This window comes from Channa argus, chromosome 14, assembly GCF_033026475.1.
Source record: "Channa argus isolate prfri chromosome 14, Channa argus male v1.0, whole genome shotgun sequence".
NCBI lineage: Eukaryota > Metazoa > Chordata > Actinopteri > Anabantiformes > Channidae > Channa > Channa argus.
This window is the reverse complement of record NC_090210.1, coordinates 19,996,527-20,016,851: the sequence shown is the minus strand read 5'-3', so window position 1 is coordinate 20,016,851 and position 20,325 is coordinate 19,996,527. Positions and strand designations below refer to the sequence as shown.

The following is a 20,325-nucleotide window of genomic DNA, read 5'->3' as shown; positions in this document are numbered from 1 at the left end:
TGTGCCTTTATGTATTTTTTTGGCCGAGCTCTGCTTGTCGCTGTGCCCTTATTGATGGTGTTTGCTCTGTTAATAATCAAGATTGACTTCGTCATATTGTCCTTCCGCATTGTTTGCTTCAGATTTCCATGACGAATGGAGGTGGAAGTGTGACTGCTGCAAGTGTCTCAGCATTTACATTGACATTTAGTCATTTATCAGATGCTTTTATCCAAAGCGACTTACAAGTGAGGTACAAGGCAGCAAAAATCTAAGTCAAGGAGAAAACATCAAAGCTGTGAAAAGTGTTCACATTTCTGTCCTTTAAATGTTGGGCAGGACGGACTTTAAACCGGTTTTAATGTTTCCTCAATGCAGTATTTGTACAAATACGAAACCCATATCAAAAGCTCCTTCAAATAAGAAATGATGAGGGGTGGATCCTTTGTGGCCCAACCTCTTTCAAGAAGGATGAAACCTCAAGCTTTTGTAAGACCTGCTATGTGGCAGTGGTGATGTTGGAAAGTCTCTAGCTCAGCTTCATAGACCATTTAGACCACTTCCTTTAAAGGATGCTACTCCTGATTTGTGCCACAGACGAAAACTCTCCCTTGACCCAAATAAAATAAAGACAGTCTTAAGCATAGAAAATGTAGTGGAGACCATTACCCAGTGGGCCCTGTGCTGGACTTTTTGCTTTAATCATACAGGTTTTTTTTTGTTGTTTTTTTTTTTAAGTGTAGCTGATAGTTGTGAAATTGATGAGTCTGAGTCCTACAGCGGGTGGGAAAGCCAGAAATGCTTTTCTTTCAATGCCACAGACACAGGTAGACCTCAAGACAGCCACACCCTACTCCCAGGTGAGTCCAGAGCCACCGCAAAGCCAGAAGTGAGGTTTCAGGTCTTCATATCTAATGTATGAGAAATTACAAGAAACTACAAGTCAGTCAGTGGGTGTGACTGAGGTCTGGTATGTTGACTTAAAACGAGTGGGGAAATTTTGCTGCCTTATCTTGAACTTTTAATCAACAAAGGGTTACATTTATTCATGCATTTCATTCAACCTTCAGGCAGTGCTTTCAAATTTAGCTCTAATGGACACACACTCTTACAATAAATGTGGAAATATACAGTATTTTTTAGGACAGTGCACTTCCCAGAGGTGAAGTTTGTTGGGTCCATGGTTCCATGTGATCTGTCAGATCCAACTGCAGCGTATCTTCTTATCTTTTGGCCAATACTTCAAACTGAACCATTGCAAAAACCCATTTTTGCCCCTTATTAAATTCTTATTATTAAATTAAATTTAAATTTGCAGCTGCCACACGCTGTAATGCTACATGCAACATTTACAGTGGGCAATATTTCTTTATATTTCCTTTCAGTAAGTCTTTTAATTTTTTTAGATTTAATTTACTTGTTCGTATAGTTCTGCAGGCTTTCCAGTCAATAGTTTTACTGAGTTGATTATTCACAATGTGTTCAAATATAATTATTCATTAATCATTATAAGGATGCTTCTAAAGATGTTTGCTGATGAATGTGGCGCTAAACCCAAGACAAATTTTCTCAAGGGCAAATATATATATACATATATATCTTGATCTTGATGTAATGTTTTACTTGTAAATGTTGATTCATTCATTAATCTAACCAGACCTCCAGGATATGGAATGTTTAGCCCCCATGAACTTTGTTCCCATGACACAATGTGGGTCCATCTGAGGAAACTGAATTTTCTCTAAGCTGGATAAGAACATTTTCTGTCACATTTCAGGCACATAAAATAATTCACAGTGGACAGAAGCAGTTTGCTCATGTCAATCAAGTTATAATTGGTTAAGGGTTTTGTTTTTACCAGTTAAACACACATTAGATCAGCATCTATGTAAAAACTTAAAACATCTGATTAGCGTGAATGTTGTCTGTGTAACTGCAGCTAATGACTGTTAAATGTATTTTGTATGGACAAAATAACACATTGTGTGTAAGTGTTATCAGGATACTTTAGTAAACTTATGAAGACACTAGTGAGTTGCATTAAGATTCAACTAATTAACTGATACAATACCTGATCTGAATGTGTTCAAATCGCTGTTTTTCTGATTTAAAGTATTAACTGAATTCATCAGTATCTGATCAAACCATAATAAAAGATTCACAAGATAAATCATTAGAACAGAAAGTTTTAGGTCGGTACTATGTCAGCATCCACAGCAAAATAAATTCCTCAGTATAAAAACTGGAGGTGTGTTTCTGTTGTGTCCACTTTAATATAATACTTTAGAAAATAAAGAAGTACTTTATTAAGTTTATCATATACTGCCTGTACATGTGTACATTGTAAAATAAAAGTAAAAGGTAGGAGTGAAAATCGCAAAATTGGTGAGCGCGCGTTGTATATCACCGTGATGTAGACAAACCCACAGGTCTTTGACTTTAACAGAAGCTGGAGGAGAGTGCGGCGACTTTTAAAACTGGGATCTCCGAGCTTTGCGGAAGCCGCCAAACGCCTCGTGCGTGCAGATGTTGGGCGGATGTGGAGAAGTTAGACGCTCCTGGGAATATGTCGTCAGTGAAGGAGCCGTCAGGGATTCTCGTTGGATATCGACTTGATGAAAGTTGGAAATGAGTTTTCCTTGACGTGTCTTCAAAGCTTCGGTAGGTGAACGGACTCTAAACGGCTGTTAGCCTCCGCTTCTCACTCCGCCGTCCCGTGTTTTTGCTGTAGCGCACCAGGCTACAGATTTCGGGAACATGTACTGCGGTACTTCTCCAGCCGATTTATGCAGTAACTCAAAGCGGCTATTTCGGCAGAACCACTCTTTGTTTTTATGAATACTGCTTGTACTTCATGAGCTAATAAGTACTACATGTGTGCTTCACCATTACTTGTGTTTGGGCTGCATACTGCTGATACCGCACATGTTTGTAAGGCTATGAATGAAATACTGTTCCTGAGTACTTTTAATTACTTTCTGTTGTTATTCCGCTGTTGTAACTAGGGCTACACCTAACTATAATTTTCTCCAATATGCAGAAGATATGCAAAAATCGTCAAAATCTGAGGACACATTCAAATGCCTTAAACCCTAAAAATATTCAGTGTGCTATAGCAGAAGAGCATAAAAACCATCAAACTATCATCACTTTGAAATGATGATTTGAGTGTATGTAGGAGTGTGTTTGAGAGTCGAGAGACTCAAGAGAAAATATAACTAAGTCCCTGAACGGGTCAGTGAAAGGTGAGAGTCACAAGTTGTCATAGTGGATTGAGATAAGCTGAGTGACTCAGAGTGAAGTACATTTGTTCTCTCCACCCATGAAAAGTCTCATGGAAACAATAAGCATTGTGTTTTTGTCCCAGTTCATGACCCATACATTCAGCTTCAGCCTGCTTTCGCCATTTCCACTCTGTATGTGTCCAACCTTTCCTCTGCACCTGTTCTCCATTTCCTCTACAGCCCCTAAGTGTGTACCCCAGCCCCAGGTTATGAGACCAAGGGAGGGCCCCTGGGGACAAACAGACACACACACACCTCTTATACTTGACCCCCTGACTGAAAGAGATGACCACAAAGAGGCTGTCATGTTGTTTTAGTGCTTTTGTGGTAATTGTGTCTGTTTTGCTAAACCCCCATGAACCTGGCCCACTTGCACCTCTTGTACCGTCTGACTGAGCCCCACCAGCTGTACCCTTCCAGCTGTTACTCTTATTTTCTGTAATACCTTTTACCTTCAACTTGTTGCCAACCTCTGCTGGTCAGCTGTCTTCACCCCTCGTCAGCACCCTGCCAGCATTACCTTTAATAAAGGTGAACTGTCTGAACTGTTAGTCACACGTCCGAGTCCTGATTGTTCAACAACAGTTTAACCTGTTGTTTGACCAGCTGCATTTGTTGTGTGTTGTTATTATCAACAAATCTGACTATGTAGCCAAACTCTTGATATCCAGAAGTTCCATGCCATTGAATCCAACTGTTGTCAAAAACCTGAAAATAAGAATTCTGGTCATTACGTATCACTATCATTACACAATATGTCTTGATGTAGTTATTTCATGAAGATCGTATTTACTAATCATATGAATGTACAAGGGCCCTGTTCCATTTTAGTGTCCCAGTAAGCCATGACCCCTGAGCTTTCCCAGTCTGTAGTTTATACATCTTTATATATTTTTACAGTAGATGAACACGAGATGCAAATAAAGAGTGTCTGTTGTCGGCAGAGGTAGCTGTTTTCCATCTACCAGCTGGTCCGGCCCTCTGAAGTTCAGTGTTCCAGTCTAACATTGGCACAAACCTGCTGTGATCCGTCATCTCTAACACGTTGTGTGTCTGTGTTGCTCCAGCAGGACGGATGGAGGCGTGCATGATGAAGCCAGAGGTCAAAAAGAAACCCAAACCGGTGAGAACATTTACATCTAACACGTTGGAGCACAAAAACAATAATGTATTCTGCTAATTTGCACAGTACACACTCAGGATCCACAGTGTCTCATGTTTCCTTCTCTGTTTGCAGCCTAAACCTCCTCCAAAGCCTACTGAGGTAAATCCAAACCTTTGATTAGCTACCTGCCAGAGTTTCCAATGTGTTTGCTTGTTTGCTGATGTGTTTGTTTGTGATGTGATGACATGTTTTAAACGTATGACTTCAGGCTTTTACAGGAAGGACACACACACACACTTATGTCAATTCTATAAATCGGAAATGATCTCCACAGATAAAAAGCAACGAGCCAGAGACACCTCCTGTGAAAACACCTCCTGTGGTGCCTCCAAGACCCACAGACTCTGTAAGTCCAGCATGAACAAGCTTGTCATTTTTGGCTTATGTTCACAGAACAGGAAGCTGTACCACTGCTCCGTGTCCTGGAAGGCAGGACTTTTCTTAGACCAGTAGTTGTTAAACTGGATTTGAAGAGAGTCAGTGTCTGTTATTTCAAATGATGCTCAGATGGTCTCTGTAGGCCAGTTATCTGTGATGAATATAAATTCTAACATATCATTTTCTATAAATGTTTCTGTTTATTTGATTGCTGTATTCCTGATTTCATCTTCGATGTGGTGTGCTGCCAACCCTCCCTATAGATCTTTAATCATTTAAATATGACAGGGTTTGAGTGAAGGTGTTTTCTTTTTCTTTATCAATTTATAAACCCACTAAACACATCTGTTTATCTCTGAGTCTCAAAGCCACGACTTCTTCTGGCTGCAGGTTTACAGCAGGGCAGACTCAGAGATTAAGGTTGTGACAGTCAAGTTAAAGAATGCCGCCGTCGATAGAAAGAATTGCTAACTTCGTATCATTTTAATGGATTGGGCCATTTGGAACCGGTTCTTGATACTCCCCTTACCTGCATTACATTGAAATAATAATCAAGGGTCCAATGTGAACGAGTGGCCTCCAAGATTTGAACACAAGCAGCCAAGTCTTTATGCATATTTATATATAAAAATAGGGACAGACAAAGCACTTAAGTAAAAGTAGCAATACAATGTACAAATACAAAAAGTATTAGCATCAAAAAAAATTAAACACACTCAATATGTGGAACAGCACATTTCCCATAAATGTACAGTATATTATGTTGCAGCTCCTTATAACATATTTAGATTATCATATATTAACTACTATACATATTCTTAAGTACACTAATCAAGTAAATACCTAACTCAGGGGTTAAGTATTTGTACTTGTACATAGCCCCTTTGCCCTGGACCCTATAATTGTAGTTGGTGTCATATTTGTACGTGTTTCTTAATTGAAGACACATTATGAGCTGTAGTTCTTCATGTGTAGGATTTTATCTTAGAAGTTCAAACATTCAGTTCTTCTTTTGTCTCCACGTCCCCCAGTGGTCCGACAAGTCCTTACATGTCTGGGTGTGTATCAAGACACCCTGAGGAGTCTGCAGATAGGTGGTGTTGTGATGCACACATTTATTAAAAGGCTTTTTGTTTTAGCCATCCTCCTAAATGCAGGGAATTTCCTTTTGTTATGCCACAATTCACCCGATGAAGAGGCGATTTCTTTTCTGAAAAAGTGCAGGAAACAAGGTTTTAAGTCCACAGTAAGGCTCTGAAATGTGTAGATAACACAGGGAAGCCAAATATTGGTATTTTGTAGCATGTCTTTTCATGGTGCAGACTAACACAGCAAAGGTAACAGGTAAATGTGTAAACACCTCATTTCAAAACCAGAGTGTGAAGAGTGAAAGCACTGCGAGAATGTGAGTTTTTAAATGATAAAAGACTAGTTTCTACTGGAAAAACATGCCACATGCCAGTCTAATTATAGTATTGCCCTTTGTTAACAGATGTATACTGAAGTAGGAAACATGCTGTAATGAAATATGGAAGTTAATGTTGATTTATAATTGAGAGACATAACCGACCTCCCTCCTCACTGTCGCTCAGTTGTCTGCAATACATCCCAATATGATTTCACTTACATCTGCAATGACCCTGAAACAGACGTAATGTTTAAAACTTACTAATACTGGTACAGGTTTGAAAAAGGTTTGTGAATTGTATTTTGGGGAAGAAAACATTGATATTAATTTTGCTTCAAACTGGGAAAAAATAATAATTCTGCGCAACTGTTCTGCACTGTAAACACGTCCGCTATCAGGAATATTTTGGGAGAAAAGCGTAATATGGCCCTTTTTAAGTACTGGCATCAAAATATTCTCAACATATTCAAAACTTCCCTAAATACTATAAAGGAGTAAAGTACAATATTTTCCACTGAATTGTAATTCCCTATATAGAACTAGATGGAAGTGTAGTGAAGTACAGTTCTAGATTAAATGTACTTAGTTACTTTGCACTTCTAAAGATAGGAGTAATTGCTTATAATGTTTCTGCATATTTGGGTTGTACTGGAAAGACATAAAACAAATACAGTATGTCCCATATTTAATTCTGTATGCTGATTTGAGTGGGTTAAAGTAGAAATCATGTTTTTGCACTTAAAATAAACGCATGTCTTTGCAGGATAACGGGGGATTCTTCTCTGGCATCTTTAAAAAATCCAGCAAACCAGACGATGATGCACCTGAACAGGTAGGAGATGGCATCATGGGTTTCTGCTTCTTAAACATCTTACTTTAATATCTTTTAATATTTGTATGGGTTTGTCAGCATTTCTCTGTCTTCTTTGTTTCAGGAGATTGGGAGGGCTCGCGGCGAGCTGTCGACCAGCAGTGACAGTCTGCCCGAAAACAACAAGGTGAGCAGCTTTGGATCACAATAGGACCTCACCTGGCCTTCACCAAAATTTCTGATGTGTACAACATTCATGCATGTGTTTCAGGAAAAAGGAAGACTGTTCAGTGGGAAAATATTCAGGAAGTCTCAGAAACCAACAGCAGCTTCTCAGACTGAGGAGGTGATGTAAATGGGAAAAAAATAAAAAATAAAACATGCTCAGTTTTGTGCAGCGACAGATTTCTTAAGCAACTGCTTATATCGTTACTTTAATTGATGCTCCTCAGGACCCATCTTGTCCAAACGGTGACCAGTCAGTGACCGGCAGTAAAGATAATCTGTCGGAAAACTCAAAGGTGAGTTCCTCTGTGAAGTGGCAGATAGATGAAGCAGCATTTTCACCATCATCCTAATATGACACATCCCAAATGGTGGGGATTCATTTGTTTAATGTCCTGCAGGAAAAAGGAGGATTTTTCAGTGGCTTCCTCCGAAAGGCTAACAAGATTCCTGTAGCAGAGACATCTGGGCAGGTAATATCGCTGAATATATTTTAGAAACACACTGTACTTTTTTGTTTTTACATGTTATTGTTTGAGTAACTGCTCAGTTTGAGGTCTGCATCTATGTGCAGTTACACAGCAGCTACAAACACAGCTCTAAGACAGATTCAGCAAAATCTAAACAGAACGTTCATCAAGTGGGATTTTTTTTTTTTTTTTTTGCCAAGACTGTTGGATTAAAGCAGCTTCAGCTTGGTGTGTAACTCTGCTCAGTGTCATGTTCGCACAGGCCGAATAACATTTATGTTGCCTTTAGGCTGCAGAGTCACTGCACAGTCAACTCTCTGACAGCACTGTCAGCCTGTCTGAGAGCAAGGTGGGTGTTTCATGTATTCACATCTTTTTTGCTTAGCCGCAAATATGACATTGTAAAAATCCCCAGTTTACAAGTAAAGGTCCTTTATTGAAATGGTAAAAAGAAGTGCAATCAGAAAAATGGAGAAAGAATTAAAAATACAAATACTTGTCATTCCAGAAAAAAACACCCTCTATATACTTTTATTATATTATTATGTTTTTTGGCCCCTGCCAGTTGTTCCATTAGTTTTGAAAAAACCCGGCACTTGTGTGTAACGGGTTGTGATTATTTTTCTAATTTTGTAAAATCTTTCCTAATTAGAAGCAGTCACATGATGACTTCTCAACCAGCAAAGAAGTTCTTTCTGAAAACACCTCTAAGGTGAGTATTTTTTTTTAAAATCTGCTTTAAAAACTCCTGTAAAGTCCCACTCAAAGAACAACACTGGAAGCGAACTCATCGCTAAAAGTTTCTTGAGGCTCAAACCACGGAATTTCATTGATTTCTTTATTTCTTTATTTTTATTTTTTTACTTGATCAGTTAGTTTATTGTAATTTTATTTAATGATGCCTGAAAGTAAAAAGTGTTGCTCTGAGTGTGGTGGAACGTAGCAGACTGTAGAGGAGCACAGAAGAGCAGGCAGAGGGCGGCTGGGTGAAGCAGAGTGTACTGATTTCTCATGGTTGTGCCACTTCAGTAGCACATTGTAGCTTTAAAGAGAGAAAACTCAGGCTATTCATGTAAATGTGTTTCAGGTTAAAGGAGGAATATTTACTGGAATATTAAAGAAGTGTCCCAAACCTTCAGAAGATGCTGACCCAGAGGAGGTACTTAAATGATATGAATCATCATGTATCATCCATGATGCTTGTCTGTTCCGTATTGTTGGATGACATCAGCATTTTGTTTCCGTAAAGAGTTTGGTTTAAAAAAAAAAAGGGAGAATAACAATTAGACATAAGCTATGCTGATTTAGTTTTCCTTTTTAATGTTGTGCATCTTTGAACATTTTCTGATGAACCACTGCACTGACAATCGGGCACGCGATGCCTATTATTGTGTGAACACTAATGCAAATCTGTGCAAAGATTCAAACTGTTTTCTACAGTAACAAATGCTTAAAGAGTGATTAAAATTATTAGTAAAAGTCTAACGAGGAAGATTGTATCAATAGTGAGTATTGTTCAAAATGCCTGCAACCTTTTCCTGCTAAAATAATGAACAGATAATTATACATTATGTCACTTCACTGAATCTCTGTTTACTTTGACTTTTTATGACAGATCGAGACTCCTGACAATAAACTCTTACTTGGAAATGAGAATTTATCTGAACAGGTGAGTAAGGTTAGATGATGATTTTCTTATCATCCAAGTTACAGTAAACCTTACTCATAATAAAGCATTTTTTCTGTATCCGTCAGGACAATGGTGAATGATTTTTCCTGGTTGTGTCTAAACCTGCACACTGTCTGTGTTTCAGGACAGGGACACTGAGGAAGAGCTGTCGGCGAGCAACAGCGACCTGTCTGAGAGTAACACTACCAAGGTGGGCGGCATAAAGCAGGAAGACGTTATTTTTAGGAGGCAAATGTTGAAGAAACCTCATAAACCAGCAGAAAACACTGCAGCAGAGAAGGATCTGTGACTGGAGCAGGTGTTTATAAAATCTGTTGCTATGGACAATGACATATAATTGATTGTTCCTTCTTTTCTTGGTTTTAATCAGGCGCAGGATGAGAAGAGCGAACATCTGTTCTCTAGTAGCTGTGAGAATCTCGTGAACACAAGTGTTCTGAAGGTACTTTGTATTAATAAACTCAGATCTTTTTGGAAATCAGCTCTCTACATGAGACAATTCACTGCCACAACCTGCGCTTCCTGAAGTGCTTCCATTATCCATCATCATTTCTTTAGATGAAACTTGTAAGAGCCAAATATAAAAACTCGACCAGAGTCTGACTCACTCTGAGATTGGATGCATGAGACGCCTTTGAATGTGTTAAGTGAGAAAAATAATCATAAAGATTGTCTTTTAGATGAAAAGAAGAGGTCTTGCTGGCATCTTCAAACGATCCGCCAGCTCTGACAACTTGTTTGATGAGGTCAGTGTTTGTTTTCTTTATCTCCCGAGCAGTAGATGAGCAGTAAACTTTTTTTTGTTTTCTACCACATGACAATAATACTTGTAAAGACCTGGGGTACTATCAGAATGTACGGCGTGTTCTATGTTGTCTGCTGCTGTCTGTCTCCAGAGTTAAAAAGGAGACAACAGGGTCTTTATCTATCATGTCCCCCTACTCTGCAATAACCTCAGAGTCTGACTTTACAGAGGTTTCTCAGTCCAAACATATAGCGTCTAACCCGCTGCATTTTCCCCACTATCAACTTATTCTAACAAGCAAACTGTGGTAATGCTTGTATTGTTCCATGTTTTATTTATACTACAAAACAGTTATGATACTGAACTTGTGTGTTGCTTCCTCTTGTGTTCAGGAATCACCCACAGGCGAGGAAAAGAAGTTATCTGCCAGTTTGGAAAATCTGTTGGAAGGAATGATATCAAAGGTACTGGTGTCATCAAATTATCACAATAACAGCCGGGTTTTCTCTTTTCTGCCATTGATTGTTATTTATTATTAATGTGTTTCAGGAGAAAACAAGACGACTGGCAGGTATCTTTAAAAAGTCTCCTAAACCGGCGCCACGCTCCATTGCTACTGAGGTGACCAAACGAAACTGAACAGTTGTTTAAAAACCCTTTTATTTTTAGGCAAATCATCCTATAGAATTCATATTGGTTAAATTCTCCAGAAATGACCTGAAATAAACCTGACTGATTTATAATTGCTTTTATTATTCTGCAGGATCCTCTCAGCAGCTCAAAGGAACTGTCTGCCAGCTGGGACAGTCTCGCAGACACTTCAGAGGTGACGCAAATACACATTTACATCTAGACATTTGGATTTTTATCCAAAGCAACTTACAGCTGAGGTACAAAGCAAGGCAAAAATCTAAGTCCAGGAGAAAACATCAAAGCAAAGTGCTATGAGAAGTGTTCCCGTTTCATGAGATGCATGAGAACATAAATAAAATTTTAAGATTTAGGTGCATAGAAAGTTGAGAAAGAACTCTTCACAATTTCAGTACTAAAGTCCAAGTACTTGCTACAAAAAGTCTATATTGAGTCCATGCTCTAACACTTTTAAGTACAACAGTGCAAGTCATTTTTCTGGGCATCATTCTGAAAGAGTCTTTAAAAAAAAAAAACACATTATTTTATACACTGTAAAACCTGATGCTGTTGATAAGATGAATGTACACGTCTAGTCCAGACTGGTTCCAAATGTGCCCTATTAATGAGGTTTCTGCAGAAATCTGAACTCTTCAATCTGAGAAACTATTTATTGGGGATTATTTCAAATTCTATTATTCAACATAAGCTAAAGACCAACAAACTCTTACTGTAGATACTAGGTGTGGAAACAACAGCATTAAAGTGACAGGTACTTTTTAAAAAAAATGTCTTTAAACTTGTAAACAGCTACTGTAACAGAACGAATACTCTGATCCTATAAGTAAAAGTATCATCATCACAGTGGGAAAACTGTTTATCACTATTGCAAATGAAAGTCCTGCATTTGAAATTTAAGTACTAAAAGTATTGAAGTATTAAAAGAGTTTTTTACATTAGTAGTTGGATAAATTCATAAAAAAAAAAAATTTAACCATAGAGATGTGGGTAAACATCAATTAAAAAGCAACTGAATTAATGTACTTGTATTTTAAAGGAGAACCTTTCAGCGTACGGGGAATTTCTGCCAAGTAGCAGTGATCTTTCTGATGCTAAAACCACGACAAAGGTAAGTCTCTTGTGTTGCTCTGTTTTGTAGTTTGACCGATGTTTTAATATTTCTGAGACTTCGATTCAGATTCATGTTTCACGTTTCATTCTTGAACAGGAGAAAAAAGGCGGGTTTGCTGGGATGTTCAGGAGGACGCCCAAAGCTGTTGAACACCAGGCATGATCTCCACCCTCGTACTTTCATAATGCTGTTAGCGATCCCTAAAACCCTTTAGCAACGTGCATGTTTCTGTTTCATTTTTTTCTCTCTTGTCTTGCAGGAAAGTGAGGACAAGGAGGATTTGGACGGAGACAAGTTGAGACGCAGGAGAACCATCAAGAAGAAGAGACACGTGAGTTGCAGTAACGTCCCAATGGTGACAGGTGGTGAAAATTGGATTAATTCGATATCTTAAATGCAGACCCAAGAAAACGTATGTGAACCCTTTGGATTTATAATGTTCTACTTTAGCTGGATATTAAACATGATCTGATCTTCCTCTAAGTCAGAAGTATAGACAAACAGAACTGTCCTCTGCATCCTCTTCTCTCACACCAACTAACTTCATGTCCTCTGTCACTACATCCATAAATCTCCTCTTTGGTCTTCCTCTAGACCTCCTGCCTGGCAGCTCCAACCTCAGCATCCTTCTACTGATATATTCACAGTCTTTAGGTTCACTTACGTTTTCCAAACCACACTGAATGTTTCAGTAATGATCTCAATACGCACATACATAAATGCAGGTAATTCAAAGGATTCAAATTAATCTTTACATTGTTTGGGATCTAAAGTTTTTTTTTTCCATTTTTCTCAGGTTGTGTCATTCAGAATCAAGAAAACTTTTCCCCAAATTCCCACAGTTACTTTATCGTCACAGGTATTTATTGCTGCTCTAATACTTTAAACTACACGATTGAATCAGCTTTTATTTGGCTAATGGTTGGTTTATAATTATGACAATATGGTTATGTATCAACGCAGCCTTCAGACAAGATGCCTATTATTGAAGAGACTGTGGAGCTGTGTCAACTGAACCAATCGCAGGTCAGAACATTAGTCAGAAAATTAGCTTTACATTTTTACAGTCAAGCTTCTTTATTCGCCACTTACGGACATATACCATTTTGAAAACATTTTATGCCACATTAAAAAGTCTCTCACTCTTTGTTTGACATAAAATCTGTCAGAAGAGATTTTGTGTGACAGTGGGAAATACAAATAGACACACTTTGGTGCATGACAAATATACAGACTGTAGAAACTCTAACCCTGTGTGATAAGTTATGTTAAGTATTTCCAGGAGGACACAGTGGAGGTCCAGCCTGTGGAGATGGCACCTTACCCAACTGAAGACAACCCTCTGGAATCTGAGCAGGTGTGTAAAAACAGTTTTAACTCCACATACACAACAGATAAATTGTCATCTCAAATGTCTTTGTTTTCAGGAAAGTGAATTGATGGAGTGGTGGAACACAGTCAAAGGTTAGTGTGACAATGCTCACTTTTAATTTTGAAAGTATTTCAAAATATTATATGGAAAAAGTGTGGAAATGAGTCCCAAGCTACTAATATCTGCTGGTGGTTTTTAAGGTTGGACAGAATGGAATGAGACGTCCAACTCCCAGGACGAAGAAATGTAAGAATGATCCTTCTTGTGTTTCTGCATTAAAAAAGCGTTCATTTATTTTGCATTAAAGTGTTAGATTATTTAGCTCCCAAAGGCCTGAAAGCGGATACTTATTTATTTTTGTTTATTTACACACAATTGTGAGTTTCAAACCGTCCACCTCTCGCCTCTCCCCTCAGTATCATGGAGCAGGCAGCTGATCGAGTCTACCTGGCAGCCCGTCTGTTTGTGCAGCTCTTCAACCAGCGTGGTGCATCTTTACAGCATCGCATCCTGGAGCTTCTGGCTTTGGCTGACGCTGCAGATCAGTTCCACAAGAAAACGGTGCGGGCCGCTGTGGGTGGAGGAGTGGCCAGTGTGGCGGGCAGTGTGGCTACAATCACGGGGCTCATTCTGGCGCCTTTCACTTTTGGTGCCTCCGTGATTGTCACGGCAGTGGGGATCAGCGTGGCGACAGCAGGCAGCATCACCTCGGCGACTGCAAACATCACGGACACGGTTCACTCCAGCATGGACAGAAAGAAAGTGGAGAAGATGATCCAGGGCTACCAGGAAGAGATCAAAGACATCAGAGAGTGTTTGGAATTTGTGCAGGTAAGATAATGTTTGGGCTAATTTGCAGCTGGTGCCTTCACGCAGCCTCTTATCCATCTTTCTGACATCTGACAAAACTGAGGTTGTTAGCTTTAACTGGAAATCGTTTGGTACTAAAATGTGAAAATAGGAGTGATTTGTTTTTGTTCAGCAGCAGTGTAAAACTCACTATAATCACCTACTAAATGATGATGTGCTGTTATGGATTTGCTTCACCTTTACCAGCTGCTGGTTTCGTTGCACTGCAGATCTCTAGCTAACAGAAACCTTTGACCTTTTTAAACTCATCACTCCCTTAGTGTGATTAACAGCATCCATTTCAAAAATGTTGGAATGGAATACTTGAAGTTAGTATAGTAAACTCACTGAGACAATATTGACTCTCCTCCTTGTCTCTGTGCCTCTCGTAGGAGGGTATGGACACGCTGCAGGAGTGGGATTTTGAGCAATATTCTCAAAGTGCTGCCAAAAAAGCTCTGAACCACAGTGTCAAGCATGTGGTGAGGGAGGGTGGTCGCGCTGGAAAAGAGCTGGTAATCAACACGGACAAACTCATTAGCACCGTGCATGTTTTGGGCGCCGCTGGCGGCGCTGCCAAAGCTGCCCAGGTCATCAGCCTCACCACAGGCATCATGTCAGCTCTGTTCCTGGCTCTGGATGTTTTCTTCCTCGCCAAAGACTCCCACGAGCTCCGCAAAGGTGCTAAAACAAAATTTGCCGCCAAGATCAGGGAGGTGTGTAAAGACCTTCAAGACGGTGTGCTGGAACTGAACAAGGTGAAGACGCAGCTGCAGAAAACAATGGACGGCATTGAGGTGGAAGAGTATGAGGAGATTGAGGAGGTGGAGGTGGAGGTTGAATATGATCTGGAGTGGGATTTAAAGAAGCTGGCTAAGCTGGAGGAGGAGCTGGACCTCATGGAGGAGAAACTGGACAAGAAGGTTGCAGAAGAGCAGAAGAAGAGTGAGGAGATGGGGAAAGACAATGTGAAATTTAAGGGGAAAAAGGAAAAGAAAACAAAGGAACATGGAGATGGAGAGAAAAAGGACAGGAAGGACGAGTCAAGTGCAAAGAAAGAAGGGAAGAAGGAACAAGGAGAGGTTAAAAACAAGATTGAATCCACATTAGAGAAGGTTCCTGATGAGACAGAGAAAAGTGTCAAAGCAGCTACAGGGGTTGTGGAAGAACAGCCTCAGAAAGAAAATCAAAAAGACAAAGAATCAGAAGATTCGGGTACAAACACAAAAACGGTTGAAAAAGACAAAAAGGTGGAAGATAAGAATAAATCAGGTAATTCAGAGAGGGAGGACAGGGGTGGACAGGTGAAAACACAGAGAGACAGTCAAGGAGGCATGAGGAGCAGAGAGGATCTCAGAAGAATAAAGCCCGAATGGAGATCAGTGAATATAGACAAAGGAGTAGAAAGTCATGGCACAAGGAGGCATAACAGCACGAGCAACAGAGAAGATGGAGAAGGAGGGAGCAAACCTGAAATGACAGAAACCGATGAGCAGAAAGGAAGCAGCAGCAGAGACGTGGGGAGGGACAGCTGGACGGGGACAGAGGAGGACAGAGCAGTGAATGAGTGGAGGGCTGAGAACGCAAACAGGACAGAGGAGAAGAGGGAAATTACAGAAGCAACAAAATCTAAGAGTGAGTCAGAAAGAGCGATGAAAAGAGACAAACACAGGAAAAGTGACGGGGGGAACGAGTCACATCGAAGTGAAGAAGCAGCATCAAGGAAGCGAGAGTGGAGGAGCAGCACGGAGGAGTCCAACTCAAAGACGAGCCACCGCGGGGGAGCGACGGCCCGGTGCGAAGACTGGAGGGAGAGAGGAGATGAGAAACGAGGGAGCAGACTGAGTGTGGGGAGGCAGGCTGAGAGAGCAGGAGGTGATGGGGAGGAGGAGGAGGAGACGAAGAGGGGGAAAAGGAGGGAGGACGGAGACAGATGGAGGAGGGACAGACAACACGAACATAGCCGCAGAGGAAATCGACCCCGCGCCAACGCCCTGCTGGGAGACGGACTGTATATTTAGCGTCAGTGGACAAAGTTATTGTGCAGTTCATTTATTTAACAATGTGTCTCTCAACAGGACACAATCAAACAGGTTTTTTTCCAGGTCTGAGTTCTCAGGTTTAACATCAGCCATAACTACTTCCTCTGGTTCAATGGTTGCACTTTGATTTTCCTACTGATACTTCATATGTTCGCTGTAGTGTTTTTAAATGGGGGATTTCTTCTTCCTGGTATTTACTGACCAAAGAAATTGATGCTGTTAGGTCTGAAAATTAAACTGCACTTTAAACTAGAAAAAGGCATTTCCCAAAAAAGAAGATGCACTGTGACACTGTGCCTTTGGCGCTGAGGAAGGATTTTCCAAGCAAAGCCGAAAAATGCTAAACTGTCTTCTGCTGAAATAGGTGAAACGCCTCCTTATACACTGGTTAGGCAAACTTCAAAGCTTCGAATTATGGAGGAAGAGAAACGAGTGATTTAGTCTGCGTCCTCAGTTTCTTAGAGGCGTGTTGGATATCAGTTAATCTACAGCAAGAACAGGCTGGACATTGTCAGGATCACAGATTTTCTTTGGCGTTTTGGACGATTACAGCTGCTCACCACCGGGGAGCAGTTAAGAGCTGAACCGGGACTGTCCTAAACCCTGTGGGCATTCTCATTTTATACTACTTAATACGTCAAACATTCCACAGGCAACGTACTTCCTGTGGATTAGGATTCCTCAGTTAAAAGTGAAAATGTCACAGTTTAAAAATGCTGGTAATTAAAAATGGCATTTTCAAAGTCAGGCTAAAAAGTGAGCTTGAAACAATTAGCATCAATCTATATACTTGAAGGACTAATAAATATATAATATAATAAATATTTAATAAAATATAATAATATAATAATTCTTCTTATTGTTGTTGTTGTTGTGTGTATATACAGTAACTATATATAATTAATAATCATATATAAATAACAAAAACAATAATAATTATTATTATATGCAGACAGTACATTTACTGAGGTAGTTTGTGACTTATGTATAACCAGAGTTGATGATTATTGTTTAGGATCTGAGCTTCTAAGTTCAAATTGTCAATTTATAAATATCCATCTGACTGGGCTTATGATATAATGTGTCATTGTAAAAATAGGGTTGAATATGGGAGTGGTTGTTTATCTAGAAACAGCTTCGGAGGCTATTAGCAGCAATGACTTTCACAGTCTGTGACTCTACAAATATTGATTTTGCACTCATTCTCAGGGAGCACAGGACTCACTGACACAACATGAACAATACTACAGCCATGTAATGACTGCTGAGATATTTGAGTGTGGTGGACTGGCCCTTAACGTCAGTAAGGCTGCTGCTTTCTCTGGGTAGAGACACTTGTACAGTAAAACGTTTTCTGCAGCAACAAGCTGTTGTGGTGCTGCTGCAGTCCCAAGAAGTTGCGGGAGGTTTTTCCATGAATATGAATTTCTGGTTTACGTAAGAGGTGCGAAGAAGTGTAACCTGAGAAGCGCATAGTTAAAACTGAGCTCATTTTAATATAAACTGTTAACCAAAATGATTTAAAAACATAGGTTATTAATGATAAAGAATAATATTTACTCATTAGGAAAAGAGACTGGTCTGATGTCAAGTTACTGCTGGAAAGTTTTTATTCTTTCGGCTAATCCTGTGGGTTAAGGGTCACCACAGCGGATCATTGGTCGGCAGGTTGATTTGGCACAGTTCTTACGCCGGATGCCCTTCCTGACCAATTTCTACAGTGCTTGGTCTGCATTAATATGCAGTAGGCTATAAAATATGGATATGTGGATGCTGCTGATAACAAATAACAGAAAACAACTGATAATATTGCAATTTTGCTCTGATGGAAAATATGTTTATTGCTGTTGACATAGATGACATCACACCTCTGCTTATCGAGGAACTTAAAATTCTCTTGAGTTTTGAACTTTAAAAAAATCATTCTTATGTAAATTCTGTTTATGTTTGTGACTTTGGATAAAAGATCTTTAAAGTAGATATTTAGTTATCTATTAATGTATAAATTGAAGATCCAGTTGACCGAGATCGTGTTCAGTTAAGTGACTTTTTTTTTTAAAGTGCTGTCTGATTTCAACTAATCCTGCTCAGAGAACATAACAGGTTCTCAACAAACAGAGCACACACCTGTAGGACAAATGTTCAGTCAGGTGATTTCTGGTCACTCCCTTTTCAGGATGCTCCCACAAGCTCTTTTCTGCCACCACCACCACCTCTGAGCATCAGAACTGACGTTTGTTGATTTAAATCACTCGTACAAGGACAAAACAGTCAGAGCAGCGGATACAGGATAAAAAAAAACATTTTTTCAATTCAACATTTTCCTTTGACAGCTCCAGTAAGTGTGAAACAATTATTAGATCCCATCTTTGTATTTGCATTATCCTCATGATATACTTTCAATTGTTTAGTATTGCATTTTAGTATTTATTGGGTTGTTGTTTTCTTTGGGAAAATAGGAACTGGAAACCTATTTTATTTTATACAGTGCAAACTATGACAAACTATCAGCAGGCTAATTGGAATGGTTGTTTAATTTTGAGATTTGAGTTTATATAGCTACTATTACATCAAATGTATAGAAAATAACTATAATATATTAGTAATTTTATTAATTTTGTTAAGTAAACAAAGGCCTGAAAATCTGGCTATAAACGTTCTGCTTTTTGGTTAACTTTTTTTCCTTTTTTCCTTTTTCTTTTCGGTGATATTGTAACACAAAAAAAAAGAATTAGCTTTAATAGTCAAGAACTGTATGTTTGTGCATAGAAAGGAATTTGATTCCAGTTTCTCACTGCGCTTACAAACCAATAACAATGGTCACAAAGGTACAGATGACCAAGAAGTAAGCATGAACAAAGCTGGACACACATACTAAAACTCGAGCACATACGTGCTACAAACACAGGTGTTGTGTATGGCTTTCGGTAAAAGACAATGTAGAAAGCACCCAGTTATTATTAATGTTAAAGGACTCTCAGATAATAGATATTCAGATAATATCTTAATTTGCCTTTACTCTGTGCTCATTTTTGTGTCGTCCTGTCAGGAATGGAAGGAAGATCCCTCCTGTTGCTCACTGTGTGGATGGTTTTTGCAACATCGGTTTTTCCCAGTGATGCACAGGTTGGTTTTCAACATTGAACATAATCCTCAGTAACACTCGTGTCTTGACGTTTGTATTTTTTATATTTGTGTACGACTTTAATGATTTACACACTAAAATAAAATGTTAAAATACCTTCAAATTGAGCTTTTACATTGAATGTTCAAAGTTAAAATCTGGACTTCAACTTCACTAGTTCAGCTGGGCTACAAATTTGGATTATAAAAAAAAACAAAACAAAAAAAACGACAACAGTACAAGAGCTTGTGTTGGTGTAGTTTATACTGAGTTAACACGTCAACATGTCCAGTGAAGTATTAACATTTAGCACATTTTTAGTGTTTGGACTTTGCTGTTTATGTGGCAAAAAAGGGCAGAAAATAATTAAAATGAGTTTTATAGGCATATTGGACACATTCTCCGAAGTATTAAACATTTGTTCCTTGTAACATTTTACTAAAGAGGTTTATTCATACTCTAGCTGGAAAAGGGTCATTTATTAAATTATGATGTGTTTGGTGGTCCACCAGATGAATATCACTCAAAAAGGTTGTGGAATGACTAAACTGTGTGTGGCGACACCGACTGCTTGCGATCCTGCTGGAAATGGGACCTGTCTGTTTATGTCTGCTGCCAAAAGTACCCAGGCATCTTCCAGTATGACCAACATGACCATTGAACTCAGTGGACAGTCACAGGGATACATCGCACTGGGACTTGTGAACGGATCAGAGGTGCAGTAAAATGCACGCGTTACTTTTAACATCACCATCTTCGAAAGGCTTCTTCAGGCTTCAGGCGTTATAAAAAAGTGATCTCATACTCTTACTATTCCCCAGGTGTCCTCCATGGCTTTCGTCTGTGGTCAAAACTCCTCGAACAACGGGATGTTCGTTTTCAGCCAAATGGAGGTCAACAACAATTATAAGTTTACGCCAACAAACAAGGTGAGACTTTTGTTAAATGAAACAATGAAGACATTCACAATCATTCCTCATCATTACCAGTCATCAGCAAAACTTGTTTCTCTTTTCAGTTC

At 39.2% G+C, this 20,325-nt stretch overlaps 1 protein-coding gene across 5 annotated transcripts; it reads left to right on the top strand.

Moving 5' to 3' along the window:
• Window positions 1–137: 137 nt before the first annotated feature.
• Window positions 138–19,979, top strand: LOC137140634 (uro-adherence factor A-like). 5 transcript variants are annotated; one of them, XM_067529044.1, is made up of 30 exons: window positions 2,470–2,640; window positions 4,331–4,386; window positions 4,501–4,527; window positions 4,703–4,774; window positions 6,978–7,046; window positions 7,150–7,212; window positions 7,297–7,371; window positions 7,478–7,546; window positions 7,652–7,723; window positions 8,010–8,069; window positions 8,373–8,432; window positions 8,808–8,879; window positions 9,336–9,389; window positions 9,535–9,600; window positions 9,781–9,852; window positions 10,091–10,156; window positions 10,548–10,619; window positions 10,705–10,776; window positions 10,919–10,981; window positions 11,843–11,914; window positions 12,014–12,073; window positions 12,177–12,248; window positions 12,714–12,776; window positions 12,881–12,943; window positions 13,200–13,274; window positions 13,345–13,381; window positions 13,490–13,535; window positions 13,706–14,120; window positions 14,531–16,160; window positions 19,230–19,306. In XM_067529044.1, exons 1-29 carry the CDS (start codon window positions 2,595–2,597, stop codon window positions 16,157–16,159), a joined length of 3,738 nt encoding a protein of 1,245 aa, XP_067385145.1. In that variant the 5' UTR covers window positions 2,470–2,594; the 3' UTR covers window position 16,160; window positions 19,230–19,306. The 5 variants fall into 5 exon arrangements, with proteins under 5 accessions (XP_067385148.1, XP_067385145.1, XP_067385147.1 ...); XM_067529048.1 differs by lacking the exon at window positions 14,531–16,160 and adding an exon at window positions 19,817–19,979 and having other exon boundaries at window positions 2,475–2,640; XM_067529047.1 differs by lacking the exons at window positions 2,470–2,640; window positions 19,230–19,306 and adding an exon at window positions 138–839 and having other exon boundaries at window positions 14,531–18,158.
• Window positions 19,980–20,325: the final 346 nt, after the last annotated feature.

Excerpts from the sequence above, each read along its gene's own strand:
- LOC137140634 (XM_067529044.1), top strand. The coding sequence starts at position 2,595 with ATGAAAGTTGGAAATGAGTTTTCCTTGACGTGTCTTCAAAGCTTCG. Across the intron at positions 2,641-4,330 it reads GACGTGTCTTCAAAGCTTCG|CAGGACGGATGGAGGCGTGC; the intron begins GTAGGTGAACGG and ends GTGTTGCTCCAG. Across the intron at positions 4,528-4,702 it reads CTCCTCCAAAGCCTACTGAG|ATAAAAAGCAACGAGCCAGA; the intron begins GTAAATCCAAAC and ends TGATCTCCACAG.